This window comes from Rattus rattus, chromosome 12 (assembly GCF_011064425.1).
Source record: "Rattus rattus isolate New Zealand chromosome 12, Rrattus_CSIRO_v1, whole genome shotgun sequence".
Taxonomy (NCBI): domain Eukaryota; kingdom Metazoa; phylum Chordata; class Mammalia; order Rodentia; family Muridae; genus Rattus; species Rattus rattus.
In genome coordinates, this window is record NC_046165.1 from 87,070,651 (window position 1) to 87,090,905 (window position 20,255).

Here is a 20,255-nt window from a genome sequence, read left to right on the forward strand (position 1 = left end):
GGTTCTAGTGCCCACATCAGGCAGCTCAAAACTCCAACTTTAGACACTTAGACCCACAGGTGCGGGGAGGGGTGGGACTCCTGCACACCTGAACTCAATTAAATCTTTCTTTCAAAAAAAGGAAGAAATCCCGTGCCTATCCCCTCGTGGTCCTTCACATTCTCCTGGGTCAGAAAGTTGGAATGCTCATGGATATGGGAACATGGGGCTCAGGAGAGGACCGTAACTTCCAAGAGTGACGGCTGACGGCTGACACGTCCAGATAAACCGTCCACACCACCTCAGCTGAAGATCTGGTAGCTTCAGAGAAGGTGCTGTGGAAACCCAAAGTGTGCCTAACTCTGAAAAGTCGCTTAAAATTCCCTGTGCACAAGTCAGGACGGACTGGCCTATGTAAACACCAAGGATTCCGTTGTGGTCTTTTGGTAATTTCAGCCTTAAAAGAAAACTCACCCAGAAAGGACATGTCCAGTGAATGCAATATTAGCCTGCATGTGGAAGGCTCTGGATTCCTTGACCAAAAGCCCTCACTTATAAATCAGTCTTACAATCAGTGTATATGGCCACTCCATTTCTAATTGTGAAACGTAGTTGCTAAGAATTTCTGGTAAATTGTACGCTGTGTGTGTGTGTGTGTGTGTGTGTGTGTGTGTGTGTGTGTGTGTGTGTGTGTGATGCATATGTGCACATATATGTACGTTTGTGTACCATTTTTGTCCTCTGATATATCTTCATATATAGCAAAGGTATTGAATGAGGTACAGATTGTTCTAGAAGAGATGCTTTAGAAATTCATTATATTATTCTATTTTTGCCTTTTCTAGAGAACAGACCTATGCACCACACAGACTGAACTCCAAAACAAATAAAATATCAGTTGTCTGGTACCCAGCCTGAGATCCGGGCTCATCCTTCCATCCGTGGAGCTCTTAATTTGCCATAAGGAGAAAACATGGCCTGTTCCCTTTTATGTGATTTTACGGCCTGGGTTGGGACTATTTTGAGAACACAGAACTTCCTTGAAAGATTGAGGTGTTTGGACTTAGGAGTTGTGTTGCTTTGTGTTGTGTCTTATTATTGGCGTCTTTCCTATTTCTTTCCTTTTGTCATCAGAGTAGAAGACGGTCAGGATAGATTGTCAGGCTCGGTGTGTGGCCACTTAAATGTGGCCAACTTGAGTGACAGTGTCCCTCGGGTCAGCGTGTGATATAACCCAAGTCAAACCAGGCTGCACCCGGATGTGTGCATCCTAAGGATCTGACCTAAGGTCGTGGCCAGCCCTGACTTTCAAGACCTCAGATAGTCACCTAAGCAGTGATATAAACGGGTATCAGCTTGCTCTGGGGCCACTGCTGTAGTGGCGAGAGCAGCAGAGCCTTGCGGTGGAGACGTTGGAAAAACAGAAGGGGAATATGTTAGTCTCTCTAGCAGGCAATCCAGCTTAGGTGGCTCTTTGCCCTGACAGCATAGGGGACCAAAAGAATTAAACAACGACCGGCCTTCTAAAATGAAAAATCTCAGCAAAACCTTGGCAATACCTTCAGTCTGTTATCTCGTGTTTTCCGCTCCCCTCCTACCAGAAAATGGCCTTCCAGCCTGGGACAAACAGAAGCCCCATCCAGACCGAGGCCAGGACTGGAAGCTGGTAGGAATGTCCGAAGCCTGCCTGCACAGGAAGAGCCATGTGGAGAGGCGTGGTGCACTGAAGAATGAGCAAACATCCTCACACCTCATCCAGGCCACTTGGGCGAGCTCTATATTCCATCTGGATCCAGACGATGTGAACGACCAGAGCGTCTCAAGCGCCCAGACTTTCCAGACGGAAGAGAAGAAATGTAAAGGTAACCACTTCCTGCTAGACCGATGATACCACGCATGCGCCTCTCTCTCCCGATACCACGCATGCGTCTCTCCCGTGACCGCTCAGAATCCGTTTCTCCACCTGCCCCGTGTCTGTGCTACCTTTCCCTGGTTGATCCTCCCCGGGGGTTTTAGCCTTTAATTTTATTTTAAGCATAAATAAACAAGTGGGGTCCAAAGGCAAGCACTTTACACCATACACCGGCACTCAGGAAGCGATCCTTTTTATTTTTTCAATGAAAAATTATGTTATGGTTTTGGTTTTAGATTCTGCTTGTGTCTGAGTGGAAGCAGACATTGTTGCACTCGTGCACTTGCTTTTAGCTGAGTTTGCCAGCGTGTGCACGCGAATAGGTTTCCTATCCTGATTATCTACAGTAGCTGGAGGGATTGTGACGCCGGCCTTTAACCTAAATAGACAGTTCATACTTGACAGGGAGATTTTAATGTCTGTGGTCCATAAATCCTCTGTCACCATCACCAAGAGAAGATTAGGGTGTTAGAAGGTTGTCACCTCATGAGGGGGAAACAAACCCCAGCTAAAGTGGCCCCAGGTCCTGATCACATAAGACTTAGCCCTGTCTCACCTCAGGCCACCCCACCTGACAGATGTCTTCCATGCTGATCGCTTTACGGTCTTATGGTTGCCCAAAAATCTTTGCTTCTTAAACCAGTCTGTGTCTTTAGTGTCCAGGTTCTTATAAGTCCCCATTCTTTGCCGGTCCAGAGTTTACAAGCTAAAACTGTCACGACTGGCTTTTTGGTTTTTACTTGTGATGAAGTTTACATTTTCGTTTTGGAAACTGAAAATCTCACAGTCAAATGAGAATGCCTCCCGTGTGGAGACATGTGGAGGTGAGCCATGAGGAAGCCTGCCATGAACATTGGCCACCCAGGTCTTCCTGCCTCTCTGGAAATACTTTAGAACCTCATTGTACCTTCCGGTTTCCCTGGGAAATCAAGGCAGGTGTTTTCACATGAAACACATTATTCGAAGATGGTGTCCTCAGCTCTGGCTGAAGAATAGGCAGAAATACCATGTTCCTTTTGAAATGTGATGTTTGTACTTCTACATTGATTACTTAGAAGTATAAAGGGTCATTTTAATGTTCTAAACTGAAATGACACTACATTCCCCTCCCTTCTCCCTTTCTTCCCTTCAGTTCCTCCCAGGTTCCTTCCCTCCAACATCTATGTCACCCCACTCTCCAATCCATAGCTCTTTATTATTATTATTATTATTATTATTATTATTATTATTATTATTATTATTATGGTATACATATGTAGGTATGTTTGTATATATGTGTATGTCTGTGTGTATGTATGTATATATGTGCATGTGTGTACATATGAGTGTATTCACATGTGTACGTATGTGTGTATGTGTGTATGTATATATGTGCATGTGTGTACATATGTGTGTATGTATGTATTATTATGTATATATGTTTATTTATGCACAGACATACAAATGCAACCTGTTAGTCTGTTTCGCTGTTTACAGACACATTGCTTCAGGACAACTAATAAGTAGGCTGATCCCTGGAGAGACCAAGTCTCCCATTTTCAGCGGTCATTACGCACCTGTACCCTTGTGCAGGGGTGAGACCCTGTGTAATCCTTCCACTTCCACATTGATATGCCCATTGATACAGCTAGCTAGTATTAAAGTCTTGTTTATGCAGACATTTGTAAATGAAGTTCTTTAAAATTTTGAAGAGGATATTTTTTTTAAATGGCAAAATAAGATTTTTTCCCAAAGGAATCGGGATGTAAACCAGGTGGGTGTCCGTGTGTGCGTGGGAATGTGCTCATCTTCACCTGAACCACAGTTCAGATTTGCTAGAAAATTGTTTCTTCAGATTATATAGGTCGCAGTAAAACCATGCCTGTCTTTGGTTTTTACAAAATGATTTAAGAGCCCAGAAAACAGAGTTTGACTCATTCACAACTGGAACCCAAGCTCATTCATACACGGAGAGTTGCCTTTATCATTGATGAGGGATTTTGTTCTTGGTTATGTAGAGTTTGAAGTAGTAAACTTTTGTCTGTTGATATATTTTGAAAGTAAGAGAAGGTAGGGGAGTTCCAGCACACAGTATGCTGAGGCAGGAGGATAGCACTACAGCTAAATAGGAGACCACGTCAAGAGAGAGAGAGAGAGAGAGAGAGAGAGAGAGAGAGAGAGAGAGAGAGAGAGAGAGAAAGCGCCTTCTGATTTAAAATTCTACAGTACAGAGGCTAAGAACACAACACTTTGAGATTGACACACTGGAGCTAGAACACCAGCCTTTCCACTGTGTGTTTAGAGCAAACTCACATACGTTGTGTTGCTAAAGCTCTATAGATACTGTGCTTAACTATTCAGCACACTACCTGACTTAGAGTGCACCGTTTTCCCCTGTGGCTATCCATTCTTCCATCATATAAACTCCGTGACTGCAGAGCGAGGGTTTCCGCCAGCAGAGTTAAGCAGATGAGGATGGTGGGGTGGGCGGCTGTTTGAGGAAGCTCTGGTCTTCTTCATTAGTGCATTTTCATTATTCCGCTGTTGAAAGAAAATCAACAGAGGCGAACTTTGTGAGGTTTCCAGAGACGCCATGAAGGTTCACTTGGATCTGGGCTTAACATTATGTGCTGACTCGGTGGGGAAATGACACCTAAGTGGCCCAAGCCCTGTAGCTCAGGAATCTACTACGGTAAATTTCCCTCATAGATTAGGACACCAATGAATGGTGCCTAGGTTTGCCGATGGGAGTTGACTCTTCTTGTCTGCTCCATGATCTGCTGCTACATTTGTAGAGTTCATGAGGAAAGTTCTGTCAGATGGCCGTTCATAGTGGGCGTCTACTTCCTGACTGGCCGCCAGCCCTAAAGCAGTTCATGCCCTGGCCTGCTCTTCTAGTGCTTGTACGGGGCCCACTGTGTGCAGGACATTATGCTTGACGTCTAACTGTGAAAAAAGGAACATGTGAGCCATAGGACGCATTAGCCTCGCTCCAAGAACTCCAGTCGTCACCCATAGGAACTAAATGACCTTGAGTTGATGCACAAAGGTTTACTTGGGGTTCAGCGATTCAAAAACAATCAACTGGCTGCTTGAAGTCACACAGTAAGCCGCACCCGAAATTAGTAGTCTGTCTGAACTAGCTCAGAATACTTTCACGTGTGGTTTGTGGGCTGATCCATATAACTCTCTGCCGATTCAAGCTTCGGAAACTTTCACAGCGCCTTCTCAGCACCTGCAACCAACTGGCAACACCGGTGACTGCCACTCACCAAGCCAGGCATGGACCAGTTTGGTGCTGTCAGACTTGCCTAGTCAGCCACATGTGGCCAGAACTGTGTCAAACAAAGTCTTAAGCAAGGAGAGGAATGCATTGGTCTCTAATGCCTGCGATTTCTTGGTGCCCTTTTACTTCAAATAGCCTGCCACTCGTTGACTTACATGTAAAATACTCTTAAATGTATTTTGCTTGGAGCGTGCTTGGAGCTTCTAGCTAACATTTTGAACAGCACATCTGTGTGCTCCGTTAGCAGCAATCGCACCAAGCGGATAGCCCTGGAACCCCTCGAGTCCTGCGCGTCAGGGATTGTGCCACCTCCTCCCTTCTTGAGTCCACGCTGCTTTATTCTGTGCCCAGTGTTGTACACAGTTAGTGGCACTAACGGAACTTCCAGCAGCTTAGGGAGGTGAGAGTCTAAGCTGTGTGTGGCGATCCACTCTGTAACCACAGCACTCCTAATGCAGTGCAAGCCCAGGGAGGGTGAGTTCGAGGCCAGCATGGACTTCATAGAGAATCTTCCAGTGAAAGGGCAAGAGGGAAAGAGAAAGGAGAACCTGAGGACCCAGGTGGACCTTTGAATTGGAGTGCCCAGGGGTGGTCTGGACCTCAGAATTTGTATCTCAACGGCCTCTTACAGTGACTCTGAGACCATAGTGTCCCCCAACCCTTGAGGATGCTCATAAGGAAAGAGTCTGCCACCTAGTGGGCTCTCAGAGATATGCCTGTCCCTCCCTTTCCTGCAGCCCTTGGAGCCAGCTGGCTATCCAGTCTTGGGGACTCACTTTGGGCCTGAAAACAGCTCACTCTCCCTCCTTGGTAACACTTAGCTGGTGATAGATCCCTTCTGGAAAGAAAGCCCCTACTTCAGGGTTGGAACCCAACCCCCCTCTGAAATCATTCCAAGGCTTCTCCCCTCTGCCCAATGAGGCCTCCTACACTCAGTTCAGCAAGCCCTGAAAGTTGGTCAAAATAGGGAGGTGACTCCTCGGAACAAGACCTCAGCAGCTCATTGTACTTGTAAAGTGGGGCCTCCATAACAGCCAGGAACTTTCTGGAAGGAGCCATGGGGACTGTTGGGAGGACAGGGGCAGTGTAATGACCCCCCTGCAGTTTCTCTGTAAATCTGCACCATCCACGATGTAAAAAAGAACAGATGGGGGGTTGGGGATTTAGCTCAGTGGTAGAGCGCTTGCCTAGTGAGCGCAAGGCCCTGGGTTCGGTCCCCAGCTCTGAAAAAAAAAAAAAAAAGAAAGAAAAAAAAAGAATAGATGGATCTTAGGTCCCTGGGAAGAAAAGAGTCAGAAAAATTTAATGTGTCATTTTCCTTCTTCCTAAACATTCTATCTGGCTTTGCAGGGAACAGGAAAATCTCAGTAAGTTGTAAAATTACAGATAATTTTTTAAAAATATTTTTTGTTTCAGCTACCAAGGACAAACATTATTACAAATTTTAATCACACCTCAGTTGTCTCGTTTTTATCTATTTTTTACAAATGTGGGTCACACGAGGCGCATTATTTGTAACCAGCTTTTAATGCTTACCGATGGGTCATCAGCATTTTCCCTCGCTGTTAAAATATTCTACTGAACATTGACATTTATTGGTAATAGATTATTCTTTCTTGTAGCTGTACTACCATTTATTAAACTGTCCCCCAAGGCATAGACAATTTAAAGTAATTCTTTCATGATAAAATGTAAATGATATCTTATGTCAGCGAAGGGGCGGGCTATTAATCCCTGATTCTTGTAGAGAACAGATGACTTAAATCGACAGTGACACTTCAAATGATAGACCACTCCCCTTCACCGAAATGACAAAGTGCCCTGAAAGTCATCGTCTACAAGTTACCGTATGCTTTGCAGTTAATACTTCAGGATAGACATTCACCCTTACAGCGGTCAACGCTGTCTTCGTGCAGAAGTCAAACACCAGGAAGTCAGGAAGTTCATTAGCACTGAGAAGGCTGGATCACACAGCTGAAGGCCTTCCTCCCATGATCCATCAGTCACTGCTCTCCACTGTGCCCTGTGCACCAGAGACCGTGGTCTCAGTCCACTGAATAAAGCCATGCTCCATGCTCCTTAGGTGGTCGAGAAGGGTTGGTGACCGACATGATAGTAAAGAGCTCACTACCAGTTCCTGGAGTGCACAAGATAGCTGTGTGGTTTCCTCCTTCAAAGGCAGGGGACATATTCCACAAGTAAATAGGAAGAGAAAAAACTAGAAGGGAAGGACAAAGTACCAATCAGCATGAAACGAAGTAAAATCAAACCGGAAATGGTAACACAGAAGGAGGAAGAGGAACATCAGAAGGTCGGCGTCAGATCCACTCAGCTCAGTTCTCAAGATGCAGCACAGAGCTGTTGATGGACCTCTGCGAGCTCTCCACGGTCAGCACAGCTGTCTCTATAACATGGAGAAAGTCCGATCTGATCCCTTGGTCCCTCTCATGATTCCCCACCCTTAGAAACGTTCGTACAAGGGCCTGAATTCAATTCTTCATACTTTGGTCTCGTGGCTAATAAATTGGAAATAATCTAAATCTTTCCAGCCGTGGAGGTATATTTTAATAAATCAAAGTGTATCTAAGCATTTGAAAAAACTGTAAAACTTACTTTGGAAATGTGCTTTAGGGCGGAGTGTGCATGAACTATATGACCCCACTTATGGCTTTGATAGCCTGTGGGGTTATACTAATATGCATGGGGACTAGCTCCAGGATACACTGCAAGCTTCTTTATGGAGTTCCCTTTAGAGAAGAAAAAGCATAGAGTGAGGATGGTGCCGATCTTAATTCTACATACAAGTGTGTTCACAGATCTTCCCAACTGTATCAACGACCACTTCTATCTTAGTAGCAAGGGTGCATTTCCAAATAAGATGTCTTACGTTCCCTCCTTACTTTGTCACACGCAAGCTTAGAGCAAATCTCTGAGCCTCTCTGATCCACAGAACAGGGTAATCTGATCAAGCGACCTTTCAAATTTCTGTACAGATAAAGGAAAATATGAGTAACGCCCTCAGTACAATTTCTATGATTTAGTGGCAATTGAATAATTGCTTACTGTTCTCAGTATGTAAGTAATCTTCTAATCTTCTGGCCTTTCTGGTTTCTGTTACCGTCTCTGACCTCGTTACCCTGCAGAACGTGTGCACTGAAATGCTGAGTAGTATACTGAATACTGAAAGGTAGACAGTGCATTACAGATCATCACATCAGGGGTAGAGCAGGGACACAAACAGTTGACAGAGCTCAGAGTAGCAACCCAAATACTTTTTTGCAAAGCTTTGAAAGTTTTAAAACCTTGAGTGAAAAAAAAAATAATCACCAAAAATACGAAGTAGCTGAATTAGGATCCGATTCACACACTCTAGTCATGAGTGCTAGATCTCTCTGAGATTACCCTGTCCTGGGATCCTAAGCCAAGAACTTGGTCTAGGAGAACACTGGCACTGCACCAGGCAGGGGTGCCAAGGGTCCCACCCACCATGATGGATACAGTGTGTTCCCACATGCCGATTGTACAGTTTGGCCATGCCTTCCTGGGGTACGTCTGCCACCCAACACCTATTAGGATTAGGCAAGGCCCTTAGCCGTTCTGATTTCCATTTTCTTATCTGAAAACTAGAGAGTTTGGGATAGAGTGAGTGCTTGGATGGTGTTACAGAGACTTATCAGCAGGTGGAAATTTTACACCTCTGGTGAGGCTAGAAAGATCTTGTGGAGCTGTATGGTTATTAAGACTGCCAAATACTCATGGGGAAACAACTACTAAACCCACACCACCTGGAGGCAGCTTTACTATGGTTTGAGGGGCATGAGTACAAAGCTCGCATCCCTTACCACATTCAGTGGATGGTTCTCAAAGTCAGGGACGATGGGTGGTTAACTGACATAGCGCTCCGAAGACACATGCCATCTGCCGTTTCTGACACAGATCAAAACCACAAAGATATCCCAGTCAAATTCAGACAAATATATAAATGGTTTAATGAATATACTGGCTATAAATACTGCCTGAGAATTAGGTTCCACGGCGTCCAGCCAATGCTTGGGAAATATGGGGCCAGCCAAATGTGGACTGGTTCTTGCCTCTGAAGCTTGCCACTTAGCATTGGGTAAATAACATTCTTTCCAATAACGAACACGAAGATTAATTAATGACCAAGAAAGTTCGAGGATATACAGTTTATTGTTAGTCATTTTTTTTCAATATTGAAACCGTATCTCCAGTTATGAGGAAAAGAGGGCTGAACATGTTAATTCAGCACTGGCCAAACAAACCCCAACCCATGATTTCCATGAAGATGTAGAACACAGTACAAACTGAGTTGGAAAATCAACTGTCTCATGCCATCTCTCTCAGTGGTCTTATTTCCCATTGGGCCCTTAGGTCCAATGACGCAGATACATTCAGACCCCATTTTCAGTTCCCCCAGAAGTTTCTTAGAACATTTGTGTACACTTCCCCCCCATGAGGGTGTGACCAGCTGCTTCTGGATAGACAGTTTGGTTTTGAGTACCCCAGAGACGCAGATTCATCAACCAAAGGTGTCATCACAAATGATTGGTGGCTTGCCCTGTCTTCAGGGTGGTCCCTCACTTGGGGACTATCTGTGGCTGGTTCTGATGGTAAACTATATTTACAGATTACTCTTTCAGATCCAGATGAATTTTGCCTACTTGACACAAGCCTATTCAGGGTACCAGAAACCCAGAACTACGTGAACTTGGAGATAAGACAAGAGTCAGAGAGGAGCCCCATGACCCAAGGTCATCCTCCATGGCATTGTTCTGACCCAGGATTATGAGCTTTTGCAAAGCCCCGTCCCTGTGACATCTGTCAGCGTTGACTTACACAAGGAGATTGAGTTTATCAAACATTACTCTGTCTTAAAATGAGGCGCCAGGCTGAAAACAGGACTAACTCAAACATCTCCGTTCTGCAGCCACTTGGCGTTTGACTTAGAATATTGTGTGAGGAGTGATGGCCGTATTCTGTGAACGGCAGGCTTCACCCCTGATTCCTCCGAGTTATCCCACAGCGTGTAGCTCTAAAGGCCATAACTATTTTAAGTTAAACCTTAGAATTAATGAAGAGAGGTTTACTGGGTTCTGTGTTTGACTAGCTCTGCAAAGAACTCCGTATAATAAGCCTCAAGTATAAAAGCAAAGGTCAAAATCCATGTAAGTAGGAACCACTGCCCTTTAGAAAGGGGAAAATGCATGTTAATCTTTTGCACCACTTTCAACCAGATAGGTTTCTATGGAGACAGATATCTGATATGGAGTCACCCCACTTAATATTCATGAGCTGTCTAAGGGCGAAGTTTCTTCTTCTTGTCCCGGTGCTCATAGGTGGAAGGGTGGCTCTGTACCCATGCCTATATTTTCCCCCCAACAAAGGACTAGAGACAATCTAAGGCTTTGCAAGTGATCACAATTGAAAAGCTCACTACCAAAAGCAGAGAGGCACACTAATGAGCTAACCCATTGTCTTCTCCAACGGACTGAAGGTCATTCATTCTTGTATTATGTATATAGTGTATACTATTTTGGAAGACTTTCCTCTGTCTTTTCGGGACAGCGACATTTTTTGGCCATATGCCTACTTTTCCCTCAATGTGTCCTTTGAGTTACATGGTTGCTTGAAGATCTCCAAGCAGACCCCTGGGTTGCTTTCAGTACTTTTATTGATGGTAACCTTGGGCTTACCCATCTACTTCTCACCTAGAGCTGGTGTCCTGCCCCATCACTTTATCCATATGTGTGTGGCTGAGGGTACTCCTTCTCGTACGTTACCTAGCATTCATAGAACCACTGACAGTAGTTAGAAAAACCATCCCTCTTAGCGAAACACCTCAGAATGTCTCCTAAAACAATGGGAATTCTCCTAGATGACCATGGCACAGTGATGGGGATCAGGACATCTGACACTAGTGCACATCACTTTCTAGTTGACAGACTCTACTCCGGTGTCTCCCTCAGTGAAAGGAGACGTGACCGAGCTGGAGGGAGGGCCTCTGCCACCACCAGCCGTGCTTTATTCTTGTCTTGCTTTCTGGACCAGGGGACAGGGTTATGTGCCTCATTTAGTCCTTGTGGGTCACTGGGCTCTCACGCTACGACTTCATTAAGGTAGCATTAACAAATAAATATTAAATATGCCGGTGGTATAAAATGTGTTTCTTTACTATCTCTCTACCTCGATGATTAATTAGATCCCGCTCGTTAACAAGCTTGTCGTCTCACATCTTTATAATTCGCTGTGATCAGAATATTTAATATCTAATTATTTAATAACTTTTAAGGGATGGACACGTTGTTGGAAACTGTATGCATCATGCTATGTAATGGGTCCCTGAGGCTTCTCCCTCCTGACTGAGTTTGATCCTTTTTGAGCATCTGTCCATCCATCCATCCATCCATCCATCCATCCATCCATCCATCCATCCATCCATCCCCCTGTGCCTCTGTGCACACCTTCTAGGCACCACCGTTCTCTTCTCTGGCTTTAGATTCCACATCTAAATGAGATCATGCAGTTTGTGGCTCTGTGCCTGGCTTATTGCAATTAGCATGGTGTCCCCCAAGGTCAGGTCAGTCTACTTGAATCTCAGTCTCTCTTCTCTGTCATCCTTGGTATTTGTTAAGATAGGGTGGGCTGATTCTTCTGTAAGCCCCCGCTTAATTTAGGGTTCACTGGTATCTCCTTATGATTTTTAGCAGAAGTACTAAAAAGTCACAGCAGCAGTTAATGACATGACCCAGAGACTATCTACGTCCCAGCCACCCATCCTCATATCGTCGTGTGAGATGGCCTCTGCCTTCTTAGCTCACCGTGCTCCGTGGAAGTGAATTCTCTAAAAGTCCTCTTTTTAAGCAACTACTCTGTGCTCTAAGGGGGCGTGTCTGGAGACTAATGGGGTCTTGTTTCTCTGTCATCTCTGATACCTTTGAAGCTGGTGTGTGTCCAGTGAGACTTGGGGGAGCACTGGGAAGCCTCACAGCCCAAGGGCCTTGCCATGGGTCACCGTGAGGAGAGGCTATGTCACGTTGGCCTTGTGCTTCTGACCTTCCCCTTAACCAATCTGACTAACCCACAAGACAGCTGACACTGCAGCATACCTTGGGATTGTCCTGGTATTTACTTGTTAATTTCCAGAACATTTTAACATGTGAAATAAAATGAAGACTTTCAGTTTGCAATTGCTAGATGTGAATCTTGGGGATACCAGCAAGAAATAAAGAAACAATTGTTTTCAAAAAAAGGGAAAAAGGAGAAAAAAGAAAGAAATCCTGTTTTTTTAAAACTTATATCATAAATCCTCTTCCTTTCCCTCCTCAAATACTGTTTCAATTGTAACTAATCCTCCATTTCCCATCAAGCTAAAGTTTGTTTCTTTACAATGACATAGAATAGAGTTAAAGTGCTTCTGTCTTATTAATTGTGGCTTTATACCATGCCTGCTTGGGACACAAGGCACTGAGATTGTCTTGATTTTTACCAAAACTTTTTTCTTGAGTGTATTCTGGGTCTGTAGGGCTGTGGCCTATGGTGAATTCTAGTTCTGGAGACACACGTGGACTCTGGGCTGTAAGTCTTTTGAACACCAGGCAGTGGTGAAAATTCTGTTGGCTTTCTGGCTTTAGCTTATAATGAAGAACGTTCCTGTGTTGTTTGAAAAGAACATTAGTTTCTTAAACAAGGTACCTACGTCAGAAGGTGAGAGTGGTGCATATATCAAAGCTCATATGATACACTGACGCTGTGTACAAGCTTTTAGGTATGTTTCTTTTGTGTGCTAGGGCTTACTGTCAGAGCACCACACATGCTAGACACGTGCCTGGCCATTGCCCAGTATGTTCAACTTTCATGGTGTTTTGCACCATTAAAATATCAATTCCATTTAAATCTATAGAAAAAAAGAACAAATCACTCCATTTTATTTTTAACTTACTTGAAACTTGAAGTATCCAGTGTGCAGCTCCTGATTCCTGTTTAAAGAGTGTGTGTGTGCGTGTGTATCTGTCTGTCTGTCTGTGTATGTCTGTGTGTGTATGTCTGTATGTGTCTGTGTGTGTGTGTCTGTGTCTGTGTGTCTGTGTCTGTGTGTGTCTGTGTGTCTGTATCTGTATGTATATGTGTCTGTGTGTATGTGTCTGTGTGTGTGTCTGTGTGTGTGTCTGTGTGTGTGTCTGTCTGTGTGTCTGTGTATCTGTGTGTGTCTGTGTCTGTGTGTCTGTATCTGTATGTGTATATGTCTGTGTGTGTCTGTGTCTGTATCTGTATGTGTATATGTCTGTGTGTGTGTCTGTGTGTGTCTAAGTGTTTCTGTCTGTCTGTCTGTCTGTCTGTCTGTCTGTATTTAGGTACCTGTTTCCTGTGGGTATGTACATAGACAAATGGAGGCCAGAAGTCAATATCAGGTGTCTTCCTTGACATCTTTTTTCATTTTCTAATTAATTTAACTTGCCTTCTAACAATTTATTTTTTATTTCTGAAAACAAGCTTTATTTAGATAAGGATTTAAATACATTATATAACATTAAAACTGGAAGGGAAGAGGAAACCAAATGACCAGTTTATTCCCTCACATGGCACTGGGCAGCGGCTGTGTATTGAGTTGAAGTCTCTATAGCTAGCCACTCGACCAATGGCACCAGCTTCGTATTTGTTCCCTTGTCATAAGTTTAACTGACACCAGGCTGACCTTTCCCTTCATGGTTCAACATCCCTTGGTTAGGATAGATCTGCCTAAAAGGACTGCCCTGGCGATGAGCTAATGTCCAAGACTTCTCTGGAAAGGTGGCTCTGAATTCTGCCTGCTTGGTCAGACACCAGGGGTTCTTCTTACTACCAGAGACTCCCTCTAGTGACATAGCTAGGGCAGTGTTACCCATACTCTGGGTCACCTGGGTTGTTCAAGTGGTGACAATCTCCTAGGGCAGGGTACTCTGTAGGGGAGTCCCAAGGAATCTCTGGTCAGACATAGCTTTCTGTGATCTTAGAGTTCTTGGCTTGGCTGAAACTGCACAGGATGGCTTTTCAGTTTATTGCATGAAGAAGTTACACTAGTCCAAGTTAAAAGTGGACCCCAAATGATTGCATTATACAAGCTGTGAGGTTTTTAAATTTGTGACCAGGGACAGAAGGGAAATCCTACTATTCTACTCATTGCGAGGAAATCCTCACTGAAGCTTCAGAGAGCCACAAGCACTCAACCCATGAACCTTCAGCTGATCGTCCTTAGCCAGTCCAACCTCTATCAGGAACTGGCACGTGGTCTTGCGCTGGTCACCCTATACACCCTGAGTTGTGTCTCCATATTCTGGATGCTCAATGACAATACCATTGCAGGCAGGTTTCTTCTCAAATGCCTTCCCTGGTTTCTTTTTATCGTAATCACCAGCAATTCCTTGGACAGTTGTAAGGGTCTTCCTGAAGTTTCTCTGTTGAATTCTTAGATGGATATAATCCTCAGTGCCAGCAGGAAGCAGGTCATCACCCTTACTAGCATCAGCAAAGGGGTCAAACGAGTGGAGGAGGTTCTGGATAGTGGACATGCGATATGACTCCTTTTCCTCAGTGGAAGGCAGCCGTGGGAGAAAGGAGGCTTTGGGGGTGGGAGGGAGCATCGGGAAGAGAGGGGGGCTCCAGGGCTGAGTCCTCAAAGGCAGCTCAGCGGCTGGGTCCGCCATCTAACAATTTCATGTGGATATAATGCATTCTTCTATAAGAGAGATCAACGAAGTGCTCAAGAGAACGTGACAGCTAGCTATACACAGTGGAGTTTTATTCAAGAAATATAAAGAATAATAAAACCGTGGCATTTACAGGAAAATGGAAAGATCCAGAGATCATCATGTCAGTGAAATAGCCAAGATCCAGAGAGGAAAAAAAAAACTACTCTATTTTTCTCATGTGTGGAACCTAGATTCACATGTAAAATATATGAACACAGACACAGACATACATAGAACAAGTAGAGGGGAAACTATTTGGGAGGAGAAAGGAGATGATTTGGAGTCATTTTTATTGCTGTGTTCATTTAGCAGAACAAGGAAAGTTGGTTTTCACCTAGGACCCATGACCTGCCTAGTCTTAGCTTCCTAGCCACATTACCAGCGTCGGGAATAGGGCCTTAAATCCAATCACAATGTAGCTGGTTATTGCCGTAACAGCTATGGCACAGTTGTACCAGGGTATCTTACAGGCAGGTCACTGTCATGGGTTACAGAGTTTGTAACTAGGCGATATTGACGATGACTTTTCTTTCCTAGCAGCATGAGCATTAGTTGGTAGGAGGGAAGCTTCAAATCAGGCACTGGCTTGATTTCTCTGTTCAGTGATGTAAGTGGTGTCTTTATTAATGGAGCCATACCGTCAGCTTGTAGTAGTTAAGCAACAGCGTCGGCTATGTCTTGTAACGTGTTGGGCAGAGTCATTTCTGTGGGACCTCTTTGTTCAATGACACAAAAGTGTTTAACCCATTCTTGGTAGTGTGGGGGGGTGTGATAATATGCTGAGTTGAATATCATAACTGCATTTACATTTTTATATGTGCATGTGCTTTAGGATGCTTCTGCAGTAGGAGACTGGCTCTTTAATGGTTTTTCTGTTAGTTGTTCCTCCCATAGGCCCTCCTTTACCCTGACTCCTCTCCCCATTCATTTTGGGGGAGGGGGAGGAGATAAAAGGGTTTATTTCAGCTTAGAGCTTTACAGTGCAAGTCCGTCACTGAAAAAAGTCAGGGCAGAAACTGGAGGAAGTAGAGATGTAGGAGAGAAACTGAGACTGGAGTGCTGATGCAGAGACGACGAAGGAAGGAAGGAGTGATGCTTACTGACTTGTTCTCTGTGGCTTGTCCAGTCCGACTTCCTGTGCTAACTATGCAAGGTAACTATGTCACCGTCCACAATGAACTGAGTGAGAAAGTGCCCTGCAGACTTGCCCACGGGCAAATCATATGGAGTCTTTTCCTGAACCTAGTGTCTCTCTTCACAAATGATTTTAGCTAATGGCACGTTGGCATAAAACTAGCTAGCATACCAACTTTGAGAAGTTTCCCATTAATTTTTCTATTCTAGTTAGTTCCCCACCTTGAAAGAGCCCCTCCCATCCCCTGGTCCCTTACTAGCTAACTAGCCTCAGTGATAATTCTAAAAGAAATACACATATATAAAGTTTAAATGCACATCGGCGTGTAAGCAAAAACATGCAACATTTGTTTTCCCAGGTCTTGGTTACCTCACTCAGGATGATTGTTTGTAGATCTATTTGCTGCAAATGTCTTAATTCCATTTTTCTTAACAGCAGAATAACATGTCAGTGCATGGATGTGCACATTTACATTATTCATCCGTCCACCGTCAGAACATCCAGGCTGTTTCTGATTTGTGGCCATCATAGGTAGCCAGAGTGATCACGGATGAGTATCTTCGTAAGTAGAATGTAGAGTCAGTTGAGTGTATGCCCAAGCATGGGATAGCTGGATCTTGTGGGAGATCTGTTTTCAGCTTTTTGATGACTTTAGTTATAAGGGGGACAGCATAGAACAGCTAGCAGCACCCTTTGTGACAGTGTTGTAGAAACACTAATAAGAAATGAAGATGTTAGGCTGAGTCCCAGCGTGGAGAACATCTGCTTCCTTGAGCCTTCTTCAGTTTCCTTGCTGTGCTACTATCTACAGTGGGGTATTGTTCATCTGTTACAAATATCTGCATACACAGTGATGCTCTATGGGACCGCTGTGGAAGCACACGTAGATACAGTCTTGGTGTGTGAGGTCGCTTGGAGACATCAGGGAAGAGGTTCCGTTAATGGCTGGGCAGCAGACCTGAAGGCACTGATGGGGATCTGCTAAGGATCTAAGTGATCAGGAGGTGGTTTTAAGACAGACCCAGAAGGAACACCAAAGAGCCAGGTGTTGAGGTTCACACTTGAAATCGCTTGAGAAACTAACGTGGGAAGATCAACATGGGTTTGAGGCCAGCCTGGCCTTTATAGTGAGTCCGTACCACCTCCCCGCAAATGAAAGGCTAGCAGAGGGTCAAACCATCCCAAAGAACTAATCAGAGACAAGAAGCCCATGAGAAAAGACAACGTGGTATAAAAATGTCTCAACCACCCTTGAGTGGTGGCTGTGAAGGCTGGCACAAGCCAAGTGTCTATGCAGTTATGATACTGTTGTGTTCAGAGACACAAAGATACTATAAGTCCTTTCTCTTTACCAGAGCCTTACTGAGAGTCAGTGACAGTGTGACAGTCTTGCTGGACATACCAGACCACCTATAGCCAAGTTATAGGCCAGTAATTTGAACTGAGCTGGCCAGGTAGAGCATGACTTTCTTCTGTTCCTTGACTGATTAGGCCTAACAACTTTCAGACAAAAAGTAAGGCCAATGTATCAGCCAGGAACAGGAGAAGAGAGAAATGGACCACACAAAAGACAACTTTGAGAATCCAGGGCTCAGCATAACAGCCAGTGCAGCTGGAGACGGCGACAGTAACCAGCTTCGAGGACACCTGCTTGGCTCTATGTGGGTGGCTCTCGAACCTTAGCCAGCATGAAGATCACATGGGGCTTGCACAGGCACCAACAGCATTTCGGTTTTGCATTTCTAAGAGATCTAAAAATGTTGGTTGTTGGTCCAGGAGGCACCATTTGGGATCAAAGACCTTTGGGATCTGGCCTACAGCCCTTGCTTTCTTTTACTGGTTCTTCTAGCGGAGGGTCACAGAGAATGGTGTGATAGGGCCTTTGGAGGAATGCACTGGGCGAGCCATCCCGCCTTATGCAAGTAGAGGGATGAGCATCTAAGGCCGGATGAAGAAGGCTACAGAACTCCCCTTCCAGAAACCTACCCCACGGCTCTCTTGCTGCCCCCTACCCCCACCCCCCAGCACAGGCCACTCACGTCACGGTGGCCCCAGGCTGTCTTGTTCCCACTTCAGTGTTCCTGTGTGCCTCCTCAGCCCATTCCCTCTCCAGCAGTTAGCCGTATGTCAGTCTCGTGCACATTTTCCATAAAGTACATTTTGTTTCGTGAAGGATTAAGAGGCAGCCCCCCCTTGCCCTGCTTTTGTGAAGCTGTAACAAGATAGAGTTATCAAAAAGCTTTTATTGAAAACTAAGAGCGAGAAAAAAATAGGAACAAATTTATAGTGCAATGTTTTCTAAAGAAAAGAGCTATGAGCTCGTTCATTTGTTCAAACCATCGCAGACTTAATCTGAAAGGCCAAAGGCTCAGCCTGGTCTTGGGAACTCTTGGGAACTCCCCCTCAGGAACTCTCATCCCTGGTCCTACCTGGTCCTACCTGGGGCACATGTAATTTCAAATATGCACCCTACTTCCAGGCAATACCGAAGCCTCCACATTTGGCTCCATCCCCAGCATAGAGGGCAACAGAGTAGGAGTCTAGGTGTGGAGCATCTGTAACAGACATCAATTTACAGGATTCCTGTGTGTAAGGGTGAGAACTGGGGGTAGTTGGGAGGGGAATGGGTGTGGGGTGTGTGTGTGTGTGTGTGTGTGTGTGTGTGTGTGTGTGTGTGTGTGATGTGTGGTATGTGGATGTATATATGTGGGAGTGTGGGGAATGGGTGGGAGGGGGATGGGCATGTGGGTTGTTGTTAGGGATCAGACCCAGTCTCCCACACGCTAGACCACTGCACTAAACTACTTCCTAGCTGGAAGTGAGTGTTTTGCAGTCAGGTCTCTCTGGAGCCCTCCCTTCCACCCCCATTTCTCTCCTTTGTGTTACTCCTCCTCTCCCCACTTCTCTCCCTCCTCTTCTGAGGGTCACAGTGCATGGCCCAGGCTGGTCTTGCTCACAGGGGCTCAATCACTCATCCTGCCTCAGCCCTCAGCCACCCAGGTGCTTCGACCACAGGCACGCGGCATTATGCCCGCCTTCAGAGGCCCAAAACTTCAAAAGCCATGAACCAGAAGGTTCTCGAAGTCAGAGACCAAGTAAATATTCTCAGAATGTGCAGTAAACCACCATAGTTTACCCCCACCCCCCATATCACCTACCATTCTAATCTTCCCATACTCAGAGGACGAGGCTGGCCCCATCACCAGTGTAGAGGCCGTGGGATCTGTGAGAATGGCGCTGTCGAACGAGGTGGACCACACTCATTCAAAAGCCAGCTTTCTTCAGAGCCTCAGACAATTTATACTCCGAGGGCTAAGGAGGGTCAGGAGAATAAAGTTCTCGTGCTCTCAAGCTGTAAACAGTCATAGGGAAAAGCCATATATGGGGAAAACACGTTTTCTATAGAGACATATAAACAGGTAGCAAAGCCAGTTGTAAAGAGTAACTGAAATGAACTCACTCCTACCCGAGACCCCAGAGCACACCCCAAGAGCAGTTCCGTGCTTTGAAGAAACTGAGGTCACAGGACCCTTGACTTGTTTTCTGGGAGCGTTCTCACAAGCTCACGAGCGCTCAGAATTCTCCTCACATGACCCTCCTATTTACCTCCACAAAGACAACCGGTTCAATCCCCTCCAGGGAAGACCCGTCCTAGCTGTTTTGCAATGTATCTGAGGACAGAGATGGGGGGGCAGCTCTTCAGAAACCACAAACCAGCTGAGGTTTGACGAGCAGATGTTTCACACTGGAAAATGTAAAATGTTGCCTTTCGTCTCTTGAAACATCACTCTGTGTGGTTCTGGCTGACCTGGAACTTGCTGTGTAGAGCAGGCTGGCCTTGAACACACAGAGACATGCCTCTGTCTCTGCCTCCCAAGTGCTGGGATTACAAGTATGTGCCACCACACCTGACTAAAACAATATCATTGAAAAGAATAAGAATAGGCCTTGGTATACTGGGGGTCCTCCCAGTTCTATCTGGGAGCCAATATCGTGTGTTCAATAATGGCCCCGGGCCTTCAGGCTCATAACTCAACCAGGACCGTCCAGAATCAGAGCAAGCGCCATTTACTCTCTATGAGGAGTGCAGGAAGAAAACATGCGAAGTGTCCTTAAAGCTGGGGAGAGTTTGGAGCGCTCACAGGACAAGGACACTGGACAGGAGTCAAGGGAACATGAGAGAAGTGGGTGAGAGCATAGAGAAGTCTAGTGGCAAGA

General features: G+C 45.2%; 1 protein-coding gene and 1 pseudogene across 2 annotated transcripts in view; one reads left to right on the forward strand and one right to left on the reverse strand.

Annotated features, from left to right (window-relative positions):
• Window positions 1-20,255, forward strand: part of Thrb (thyroid hormone receptor beta) — a 93,127-nt gene that overhangs the window by 30,608 nt on the left and 42,264 nt on the right. The window contains exon 3 of one of the 2 annotated variants that reach the window (XM_032917248.1): window positions 1,581-1,841. The exons of the other annotated variant lie outside the window; for it this stretch is intronic. Coding sequence (XP_032773139.1) covers window positions 1,581-1,841 — 261 coding nt within the window. The remainder of the gene's footprint in view (window positions 1-1,580; window positions 1,842-20,255) is intronic. 2 annotated transcript variants of the gene reach the window in all.
• Window positions 14,348-14,722, reverse strand: LOC116913856 (annotated as a pseudogene).